At 38.5% G+C, this 12,293-nt stretch overlaps 1 protein-coding gene across 3 annotated transcripts in view; it reads right to left on the reverse strand.

The window, feature by feature from the left end:
- Nucleotides 1-12,293, reverse strand: part of COL12A1 (collagen type XII alpha 1 chain) — a 124,852-nt gene that overhangs the window by 51,762 nt on the left and 60,797 nt on the right. For 2 of the 3 annotated variants that reach the window (XM_064288069.1, XM_064288078.1), the window contains exons 26-33: nucleotides 8,728-8,868; nucleotides 7,274-7,399; nucleotides 4,666-4,805; nucleotides 4,278-4,410; nucleotides 4,144-4,170; nucleotides 3,650-3,792; nucleotides 930-1,059; nucleotides 188-327 (exon numbers count right to left, since the gene is read on the reverse strand). In XM_064288069.1, coding sequence (XP_064144139.1) covers nucleotides 188-327; nucleotides 930-1,059; nucleotides 3,650-3,792; nucleotides 4,144-4,170; nucleotides 4,278-4,410; nucleotides 4,666-4,805; nucleotides 7,274-7,399; nucleotides 8,728-8,868 — 980 coding nt within the window. The remainder of the gene's footprint in view (nucleotides 1-187; nucleotides 328-929; nucleotides 1,060-3,649; nucleotides 3,793-4,143; nucleotides 4,171-4,277; nucleotides 4,411-4,665; nucleotides 4,806-7,273; nucleotides 7,400-8,727; nucleotides 8,869-12,293) is intronic. The other variant, XM_064288074.1, reaches the window with a different exon arrangement.

The raw sequence follows: 12,293 nt of genomic DNA on the forward strand, positions 1-12,293 counted from the left end.
ACCCCAGTCCCAAAATCATCCTACCACTCAGGCACTAAGGTACCAAGCAATCTATCATCCATCAAGTTCTATTAAGTGAATGAAAACTTCAGCTCTAAAGCAAAGTGGTTAATTCTTTTAGTTCCATTTTTAAATCATTCACCTACAGTTTAAACAAACTAGCATTTTCACTTCAATAAATAATTACCAGTTCCTCTGGACCACCTGCTGTTGGAGCGTAGAAGAGCTTGTACTGCCGAGGATTTCCCTCAGCATGGTCCCAGCGAACATTCAAGGTGCTGGTGGAAGGGTCATACACTCTTAGGTTCCTCACTGTATTCAGTGGTTCTGAAATGCCCAGAAATCACATCACACTATGATCCTACCAACCAAGCATTCTCGAAACATGGCTTCATTGGATATCTCCTGGATACCCTAGAAGACTGCCCACCGATAGCAGGCAGCCTACAGATAAGTGTTGAAGTAATGAATGAATGGCTATGATAATTTGGTGCTAATTTCTCACGTCTCCATTACCATTAGACAGTTTGACCTCAGAGCATTTTTTTTAATCCTAGATTGTAAAAAATCTAAACCCGTTGCCATCCAGTAGATTCCGACCCATAGCGACCCTATAGGGCAGACTAGAACTGCCCCATAGACTTTCCAAGGAGTGCCTGGAGGATTCGAACTGCTGAAGCTTTGGTTAGCAGCCATAGCACTTAGCCACTACACCACCAGGGTTTTTATCCTAGATTGTAATAAACATATTTTCCCTCCAATAGAAATGTATAACTCCAAGCAAGGATGTTAAAAACAATAAATAGCTATTTTTAAATGCATTTTAAAAGATTCGTAAAACTTTGTGTCACTCCATTGTTTCTGGATAAACGTGATTCCGTTCCAACAGCAGTTATTAAAGAAGCCACAGGAATTCTAGTGTCACTTACTGGTCTTGCCCCTTCCCGTCATCCGCCCTCCTTCACCATCAGGATACAGGGAGGACACAGTGATCGTGTAGGGAGTGTCAGGCTTCAGCTTCTGCAGGACCACACTGTTCTGCCGTCCTCCTATTGTGGTCTTGAGGCAAACAGGGAAAAGGAGAAGTGTTAGCCTTGTTCTCTCCATGCTCGTTAATCTTTAGGAAAAGCTTTCTGCAGAAGAGCTCTTTGAGACCCTTGCCAAGTTCTGAAAACACATAACACGACAATGAAGGTTGAAAACGTACCTTAATTTGAAATATAAAAATGAACCTGAAATCATAAAAAGGATTTTAAGCTTTAAACTGGTCGCTTCAAAATTTGCTAGCCACCAGTACTGGGAAATTTCACCCAAAACACATTTCACAAAATTCTTCCCCAAAAAAGGCATTAATCATAACTGAGCTACAGATGGACTTTAAGATATCAAAGAATTGTATAACATTACAGGCACCACACCACTCAATGTTATTCTTATTTTTTTGCAGATGTTTTCATTTGCTTTCAAAACACATTCAAATCATTCAGCAAAAGATCTAATGCTCTTGGTGTTTCCCAAAGAAAACTGCCACTCGACCAGCATTCACTGTTGTAAAACTACGTGACTGGACCCTTTGCCAGGCCCCACTCAAGCGGGGGTTCCCAGTTGTCTCCACGATACCAGCCTTGTAGAATGAATATTTCCAATTATGAAGCACTAAGCTTTCTGATTCATTGCTTAAAGCCATCTAGCTATCTTGTTGAAAGAAAATTTGTACGATTTGTTAACAGTCTACCGAATTCGGATGTTTATGCCATACTAATTAAAATCTCATGAAAATGGCTTGCAGCCCACAATGAGTGCACATGTGGACAGCTGGATGTGCTAGTGCAGTCCAGATGTTTCTAACTTAGTACCCATCACTTGAGTAGTCTGAATTTCAAAAAAAAAAAAACTCAGTAAATCCCTGTAGTTATTCTCAAATATGAGCAAAGTGAACAACAGTGGCTAGTTTTAGTAAATGTAATATTAGAGCTTATGAGAAAAATATCAATCAGTACAAGACATTTTTATAAAAATTTGAGACTTAACTAACCTGAAAGTATCTGCTTAGTAGAACTAGCCTTATGAGTAAACAGAAAGGTATCTACCTACTTCTCTTCCCAAAACCCCTCAAAATAATTCTAGCTTTAAAGATTCATCATTTTCATTATTTCTTGTACTAGCATTAAAAGGCAAGTATCCATAAGAATAACAAACCTTAAGATATTATCAGCTAATGCATTCCATTGGATAAGTTTATGAGACTCTTTTTAATTATAACAAACAGCTGGGAGATAATAAAAGCCATTCAGGAAAAGCAGCTGGTGGGTTAGTATCACTAAGAAGGTGAACAATTTTCACATGCTTTATAGTTTCACTTAAATCTGAGCTGGCAAAGAAAAGAGAAATTGTTTCTAAAATTAAAATACCATTCCATCTATTTTGTTTCATTGTGTTTTACATAAAACTCAATTGATTATAACTGATATTTAGTTACCATTGCTAATCTACTTAACTAAAATACATAAATTGTCAATCAAAATGGATCATATTACCTAAGACTGGAATTATGATAGACTCAAAAGATCAACTCAAAAGTCACACTGGGGATGGGAGAGTTCCTAATCTGGCTAAGCCCATTTACCACGTATTATTAGAGATTTCCCACACCTTTAAACACAGTTAGCATATGCCTCTGCTAATATCCTCGCACTGGTAAGAGATATGGCCGATTTGCAGGAACTCAACAAGTTCGATGACTAAAGGTTAATTCAGCATGTCTAAGGCCGTATGAGTAAATATTACAGCCAAAAAAAGTTACCAAAAAAAAAAAACTAGACCTCACCAAGAAAGGTATTTGAAATAAATCAGAAAGCATCATCCCAGCTGTATAAAAAGCATGGTGCTTCCTGACCTAGGATAATGGGTAGGAATCGACTCGACGGCGGTGGGTTTGGTTTTAGTTTTTGGTTTACTAGTCACACACGTCATGAAAGGCAAAGTTTCAGAGGTCCAAAGACAGACAACCAAAGCAAGCAGAGGAATGGATAAATGCTCTGTTAAATAAATGAAGGCTGGAAAGATAAAAACCATGAAGACTGAGTTTACAGTCCTACCGTCTTTCTAGGGTAGCTCCATTTAGGGCAATATGAAAACAATAACTAGTATGAATTAGGTGAATGGCCTCCCAGATCTGAGAACACCAGATCGAGGAGATAACCCTATAATATGGACACACACACACACAAACCAGAATAACTGGGGTAAATAAAAGAAACTAAATTTTATAATTTGCTGTTATTTAGCAAACTTTCAATCCTTGATTAATTTAATGAGATATTGCTTGGAAATTTAAATAGACTCAGAAATGGCCTGGGTTCATTTATGGATAATCCAGCCGAATAGGCTTTAAGGGGTATGTGGATGTATTGAAGCACACACCTGATACTTTGAGGCTACCATGTAGAGCAACTATGCCCTCAATGAAAATGTCCACAAAGTCTCTCCATCAGGGATGGAGTCCTGGCTAAAGAGTGAAATGGTTCCAGCCAAGACAGTAAATCTAAATCCCTTGAAAAATAAGTACAACTAAACATTGAAGGTGAATGAAGTTTGAGGAGGAAAGGTTAGAATTTGTCCAAGTTACCATTTTTACAAAATAAATTACCGTTTGTTCATTGCCTTCCCCTGTTGAAGGTTGGTAAGTGATTCTGTATTTCTGCACGCGACCACTAGCAGGATCCCACTTAACAGTCAAGCTATTAGACGTTGCATTATACACCTGAAGATTTCGTGGGCCACTCTTTGGAGCTGAAAGATTATCGAAAAACCGAGTGAGCCACCAGAATGATGCCTCAAAAAATGTGCAGATATAGGTAAAATGTTCCTACGAAAATCAATAAAGTTATACACTTCTAAGTTTAGAACTAAATTTGACTCTATCATACCATAAATAAAGGCCTGTGAATTTTAAACAACAACTCAACAAGTAGTAGTAGCAACGCAAAGCTTTTGAAGAAAGCCCTGTTTAAAAGAGGCCCCATTCAACACCTCAAAATTTCAAAGAAGGCTTGTTACCACTGGATTACTTTGCTGTAATTTTCACTTATTTATTTATTTACTATTTATTCATTCATACAGCTCAGCAAATTAAATTCTTACCTTGTGTTGTTAAGGGTATCAAACGCACTAAAAGAAAACGGAGTTTGGGGGAAACATTACTAATATAGCTGTAGCGCTATTTTTTTTAAGTAACTTTAAAATTACAGTGTTCTATTTGAAAGCTGAAAACCTACCTGTGCGCTCACTGCCAACCAGGTCATCACTTTCTGACTCATCAGGATAGATGGCAGTAACTGAGACTTCATAGAGAGTGTTCGGGTTCAGATTTTGAAACACCAAAGTATTTTCATCTCCATTTAAGATGGTCTTGGGGAAAGAGAAAAAAATTTACTCACAAAAAAATTAAGTCACAACTTATATTGTACAATACTAAATGGCAATTTGTTGCAACCATTTAGCCAGATGTCCCTCCTGCTTTATTTAATGTATGCCATGAACTTGTACGTCACTAGTTAGAAAAGATGCTGATCTGGCAAGAGAGGTAATACATATTTCAAACAAGACTCCTTATGAGGAAATAGGATATGGAAAGAAAAAAAAAAGTAATAGAGTTAACACTACCTCCATCTTATCTGAACTTCCAAAAGGTGCCCAGGTTATTCTGTAGAGAGACACGTCTGAAGCCCCATGATCCCAAGTTCCTCTGAAAGTCTCTGGTGTTACTTCAGTAATCCGTAGATTGGTTGGGGCTGGCACATGTTCTATCATGAGAAAAAGAGAGACTAAGTTTTTGAATGTGGCCCACAAATGTAATATAATGTAATAAAACTCCCTTGTTTTATTTTAATGGACGTGGAAAAACTGATTGAATCCATTGCTTAGAACCGAACATCTTACCCATTTAGTTCATTTGAAAAAATAAATAGAAGATAGAGTTCTGAAAACTCCCATAATATTTATATTCCAATAATTTTTACCATTAAAATGGTGATTTTTTAAAAGGAACCTTTTAATAATGCTTTTATAACTCAGTGTTTCCTAATCTTTTTACATCCAAAGTCTTTTGCGAATCTAATAAAAGTCATGGACTCTTTCACAGAACAATATATATAAGCACATAACACAAACTCTGGCATACGACATCAGAGAGTTAATATGCCTTCTCAAGTCCATCAATGGCTTCAAACGGATACATAGACTCCAGGCTAAGAAGCCCAGATTCTAAGCCAAGAATGGCATAAACTAAGTATAGAGCTCTATTACAAATTTAAGATAATGCCCAAAGAAACAGTTATTCATTTGTTTGTTAACTTTCAGAATTCATTTTTCTAATACCCAAAAAGAAACCGTTTCATTATTATTTAATAAAACAATATACAATTTACAAATGAGAACGTCTACCTCATTTTAAACAGCACAAGAATTACATTTTGACAGTTGATTGCAACATACCTGCCTAAACATACCGTGAATTCCAACCTAGGGATTTTACCATAGAAAGGAAATGTTGAAAATGTAATAATCTAAGTAATTCATACACAGCTTTTCCCTATAGATTCCTAACCTTAAACACAATACTAGGCAGACTGTACTGACACTAACCAAACAATAGGGACAACCCTGGAGGTGCCGATGACTGCTGAAATCCCAGCAGCTCCTCCATCGACCAGGCACTTTGGGTGGTTTTCAGCCCAAGCAACCTGGAACATCTGGCACCAGTCTTGAGCTTTCATTGCCAATTAATTCTCTATTTCCTGGTAACCAAAGCCAGCCACACAAAACTCAGAGCTATCAAAGAATTGTTTCTAATAATTACAATGAAAAGGCCCGTTTGAGATAAAGTGGCACCACTTCCACGAGCACAACTGCAAAAAAAACCAACTGTTAAGGGTGTACTTCAGAGGTATCTGAAAGTTATTTAAAAAACTGAAAAATAAGAAGCATATAAAAGAAGCTCTTCAGTGGTGAAAAGCTCGGCTGTTAATCAAAAGGCCAGCAGTTGAAATCTACCAGCCGCTCCTTGGAAACCCTATGGAGCAGTTCTACTCTGTCCTATAGGGTCACTAGGAGTGGGAATTGACTCGACAACAGCAACAAGCAGTTGAAAAGTGGCCACTCTGAATTAAGATGTGCCTCAAGTGTAAAATACACACTGGATTTTGAATAACAAATATGAAAAACATTATATAAATATCTTATTAATCATTTATACTCACTACATGTTGAAATGATCATTTCTGATATGGTAGGTTGAAGAAAGCTTATGCAGATTATTAAAATTAATTTTACCTTTTTATATGTGACTACTAGAAAATTTAAAATTGCATATGCGGCTCACATGTTTCCTTTGAACGGGGCTGTTCTAGACTTCCATTTCTTTGCCTCTATTTAGATTAATTTATGTACTGGGCATTGGAGATACAAAGTTGTGTAAAATAAGTACACCTCTGCCTTCACGGAGGGAACAAGCGAACTTGGAGTAGACAGAAAAATACTGATAGACAATAACAATTAGGTTAAATAGTAAGAAAGTATTATGAGAGGGAGAGAAGCCAGCATCCATCGAAGATGAAGCAAAGCGGAACAGGTAAGGAGGGTCCCAGCACGCTCTGCCCTGTGTCTCTCCCACCCTCCACGGTGGCAGTCTCCCTTCCTCTGAGGTGCCATAGTGTACAATCTGAGTGCCACTTACCTGGCCTGCCATGCACGAGCCCCTGTACTGTTAATTACATTTTTATGCCTCTGCCACTAAATTATGAACCGTTGAGGAGGCAAAGATACTTATATCTTGGTACCCCTGACAGCACTTTACACACAGTAAGAGCTAAAAGATATTTGATAATTAATGCACCTTTGCCAGAGAAAATATGAAACATACATGAAGAATATGCTTTCTCCACACTCCCCTACAGACACACACAACGCACACACACATACACACACACACAGAGAGCAGTTAAGTATCTGGAACATGAATTAGTAACATTGGCTGATAGAAAAATGAGGCAGGATAGAATGCATTTATAAAATGAACAGATACAAAGACGAGGGGACATTTCTTTCCAAAGAAAATAAGTGAAAAACAACCAACGAATCCAAACATTATTAAATGCTGGTAAGAAAAAAAAAAAAAACAAGCATTGAGAAACAAGATAGCCAAGTAAGTTCAGTTATGCAAGCATGTAAAGTGCTGTTTCCCAGTTATCAATAAAACGTAATCACAACTCACTGGTAGTATCTTGAGCAGTCACTGGGGGAGACTCCCCCTCGTCATACACTGCAGAAACACTGATGGTGTACAGGGTTTGTGAAAACAGGTCTCTGAGGGGAGTGTTGGTCCGTGATCTATCCGCCTCTACCTATAATAAAAACAGCAGCAGAACTCTTTTTACAAAGGATTTATTTCTGACATCCCTCTGTTGTTTAAAGATCCCTGGTGGTGCAATAGTTAAGCACTCAGCTGCTAAGGAACCAAAAGGCTGGCGGTTCAAACCCACCAGCCGCTCCTTGGAAAAAAGATGTGGCAGTCTGCTTCTGTAAAGATTACGGCCTTGGGAACCCTATGGGACAGTTCTATTCTGCCTATAGGGTTGCTGAAATTGACAGCAACATTTTTGTGTTTTGTTTTGTTTTGTTTTAGGCACAAGAGCATGAGAATTATGATTCCAAAAAGAAGCTATTTGCTTTGTTCCCAATTTGCATAAGAATCCAGGGACTGGAAGAAGTTTAAATGTTTCCAAAGTGGAAACATTTATGTACTGGAGCCATACCTGACATTATTGTCTGGTAAATGATGACCGCCTACAGATTCAGACAACCAATTTTTCACCTGCTTCGTTTTATATCACTGCCTTGTTTCTTCAGAAATGTTCTCCTGTGCATTACCTCGTTGGCTATACACAAGAACCCTGTTAGAGCTATTGGCAGTCATACACCTTTTGGAACTGAAACCCAGAGAGAAGTGAATGTGCGTGCACAGGTATAAACTAGCTTTTGTATAATTCACAAATGGCTGGTGGAGTCAGTAACTAGGGGCTTAGAGAAATGATTTCTGTGACATGCATATGTCCCTGACATTCTGACATTAATGCTTCTCTAAGCACACACAAATTTTAAACCCATTCACCAGTAAATCCTCCTCAATTCGCTCCCATTTTGAATCAGGTTGTCATAAAAACAGCTCTTCACCTCAGCATCATCTCAAAAAAAGTTCACTACCAAAGGGACACTCGCCTAAGACATTCATTCTTTCTATCTGTCTTGCTCAACTGTCCTATCTTCCTGTTCTCTGAAAGGCTCCCCCTCTTCTCTCTGTATCACCTCGCTACCTTTTATTTTTAGAAACATTATTATGACATTAGTAAATTTTAGCAATTCATAAAATGCAGACCATACATAAGACATCTGATTCAGGAGGAAATACCATTAAGATTCTATAACTCTTTATCTACTAAGGGATGATCTTTCCAAGATGAGTATCATAACAACAAAACATTTTAAGTTAAATGCAAGACAATACATTATCAGATTTTCAAAAAGTGCTTTACTAATCTCACAAGTTTTCAACACTACATTAAAAAAGTGACAAGTATTCAAAACATGCTCTCATCTATACTTGTTAACAGTTCTTTTGTTAAACCCAGTAGAAAAATAAATATTTCCAAATCCATTCTAATCTCCAACCTACCTCTTTGGCATCCTCTTCTGGTGTTTTGTATCGAATAATATATTTACGCACTTTTCCAGGCGCTGGTTCCCACAAGACGTTCATGGTGCTGTGAGTCACATCCCTGAGTTTTAAATCTCGAGGGCCCGGTAGAGGTGCTAGAGAAGCATGAGACATTAGGCCCAGATGTGGTAGCCAGCCACAAGCTCTAAAACATCCACTCAAGCTTTAAGAAGTCATTTGAAGAAAGCTTAAAGGTGTGCAGCAAAATAACTTTAAAAAGGTACCATAATTCTACCAGAGACAGCTGAATTCTGCTTAGGAAGGCTTTTGAAAAGTAGGATAAGTTTAAACTTTGGTTATCACAACACTAGTTTCTCATTAACTTTCTTCCATTGTGTTTAAATAAGTTCGTACTTGCTACTCAGACATCCTGTTTCATTGTAAAGGTATACCTCACGTAACATCAGACATTTAAATCTTTTAAGACAGAAAGCAAAATCAAAAGTGTTATATTCAAAAGACCAGGCTTAATGGTCTGACTGAGACCAGAGGGACCCTGATGGTCATGGCCCCCAGACCCTTTGATAGCCCAAGATTGGAACCATTCCCGAAGCCAACTCTACAGACAGGGATTGGCCTGGACTATAAGATAGACAATGATGCTGGTGAGCAGTGAACTTTGTGGCTCAAGTAGACACATGAGACTATGTGGGTGACTCCTGTCTGGTGGAGAGATGAGAAGGAAGAGGGGGACAGGAGCTGATTGAATGGACAGAGGAATACAGGGTGGAGAGAAGGAATGTGCTGTCTCATTAAGGAGAGAGCAGCTGGGAGTGGACAGCAGGGTGTGTACGCCTTTTTGTATGAGAGACTGACTTGACTTGTAAACTTTCACCTAAAGCACAATAAATAAATTTTTTTTAAAAAGTGTTACATTCCCTTATGAATGCAATAGAAAAACAAATGCTCAAGAGATTGAAGAATGATGATGGGCCAAAAGGAAGCGTCCAAAAGCTTATCGGAAAACCCACAGAGCCTAGCTATGTATCCTAGAGAAATAACAGCCGTGACAAAAATAGACACATGCACACAGATATTCATTGCAGCATTATTCACAACAGCAAAATGATGGAAACAACCTAAGTGCCCATCAACAGATGAATGGATAAACAAACCATGGCACATACATAAAATGGAATACTACACAACAGTAAAGAATAATGATGAATCCTCGAAACATCTCACAACATGGATGAATCTGTAAGACATTATGCTGGGTGAAATAAATCAATCACAAAATGACAAATACTGTATGAGATCACTATTAAAATTAGTCGAGAAAAGGTTTACACACAGAAAGAAACATTTTTTGATGATTACCAAGGATGGGAGGGGGAGGGAGGGGAAATCACTAACTAGACAGTAGACACATGTTAATTTTGGTGAAGGGAAAGACAGCACACAACATGAGGGAAGTTAGCACAGCATGACCAAGGCAAGGGAAGACACTGAGAGGTACACAAGAATAAATGGCAATGACGGTAAATACTATAACATACACAATCCTGCAAAAACAGTAATAACAAACAAGGATTTATGAGTGGATACATAGGTAGTGGAAACCCTGGTGGCATAGTAGTTAAGTTCTGTGGCTGCTAACCAAAAGGTCAGCAGTTCAAATCCACCAGGTGCTCCTTGGAAACTCTACGGGGCAGTTCTACTCTGTCCCATAGGGTCGCTGTGAGTCGGAATCGACTTGACAGCAATGGGTTTGGTTTTGAATTTTAGACTTAGGGAGATATGTATGCTGAATAGGCGTGGGAGGGCTTATAGGAGTATGTTCATGTACAGGTAGAGGTTTGGCTGTGGATATTTCTACATACATATTTGTATATGCTGCATGTACACTCATAATAAAGCACACAGGGTACACAGTCATGGAAATATATTAGACATAACCAAACACCTTGCATTACTGAGTTACTGGGCTTGAAAACTAAGGGCCATAGTCTCGAAGGACATCTAGGTCAATTGGCATAACATAGTTCATAAAGACAACGTTTTACAGCCTACTTTGGTGAGTAGCATCTGGGGTCTTAAAACCTTATGAGCGGCCATCTAAGATACAATTGGTCTTTTCCCATCCAGAGCAAAGGAGACTGAAGAAAACCAAAGGCTCAAAGAAACAATTAGTCCAAAGGACTAATGAACCACAGGAACCACAGCCTCCACTAGCCTGAGCCCAGAAGAACTAGATGGTGCCCAGCTACCCCTACCTACCACTCTGACCAGGATTACAATAGAAGGTCCTGGTTAGAGTGGGAAAAAAATGTAGAACAAAATTCAAATTCATAAGAAAAGACCAGATTTACTGGTCCAAGAGAGATTGGAGGAACCCTCAAGACTATGGCCCTTAGACACCCTTCTGACTTGGAACTGAAGCCATTCCCAGAAGTCAACTTTCAGCCAAATAATAGGCATATAAAATAAACAAGAATACCTACGAGGAAAGTGCTCTTTAGAAAAATCATCTATATAAGACCAAAAGGGCAACATCTGCCCAAAAGCAAAGATGAGAAGACAGAAAGGGGCAGGAAAATTGGACAAATGGAAATGGGGAATTCTGGGGGGTAATACGAAGAGTGCTGACACTTTGTGGGGATTGTAACCAATGTCACGGAACAATTCTTGTATAAACTATTGAACAGGAAACTAATTTGCTCTGTAAACCTTTACCTAAAGTACAATAAAAAAAAAAAAAGAAAAGAAAACCCACAGAAGACTAAATGGTTAGACAAAAATCCAAATAATAAATTTTTACCAAGTCAAACCAAGCTTTACCTGAAAAAGGGGTATAACAAGAGAGGTTTTCTCTTGTTATGTATCAAAAAGTATCTCTCTCTTTCTTGCTGCCAGTTTGACCATTTTCCTTTGGCTCTCATTTTGGCTTTCCTTGAATTTCTACCTCCACTTCCATGTTTTTGTACCATCAACCCTTGGATATTTTTGTCTCTCTGTGCCCTCTTTTCCTCTGCTGGTGCGGTCCAGCACCATATCTAAGTCCATGACCAAGTCCAAGTGTTTGTCTTTCATCCTACTGTGACTCTCAAGTTCTCTCTCCCAACATTCTCAGATCCATGTGTCTCCATCCTGGCTGGATCCGCATTCTTTCCATCTGCCAGGAACCTCCATTTTCACAAAACCATCAGTTCCACATGGGGACTAGCCCATAAAAGATGATTAATAAATACTTATTTATTAGTAAATGAATTTATATTGATCCACCCTACAGAGGCTCTTTTTCTTCTTTGCCCCACCATACTTCTGCCTTCTCGGTCCCTTTTACTCCTTGAAGTTTCCTGCCAACTTCTTGTGAGCTGGGGTGCACAAAATTTAAACAAAGCACCTATCCTAGCATGCCCACCACTCCAAGCAAGAAACAAAATTACCAGCCAAGGCAAGGGTCCTAACTGCAATTATTGTCACTTATGAAGAAAAAGCACCTAACATGCTGGTGAAACAAGCCTGAAGTAAAATAAATAAATAAATAAAGCTGACCAAACCACACAAGAGAAGCGCA

Source organism: Loxodonta africana, chromosome 1 (genome assembly GCF_030014295.1).
Source record: "Loxodonta africana isolate mLoxAfr1 chromosome 1, mLoxAfr1.hap2, whole genome shotgun sequence".
NCBI lineage: Eukaryota > Metazoa > Chordata > Mammalia > Proboscidea > Elephantidae > Loxodonta > Loxodonta africana.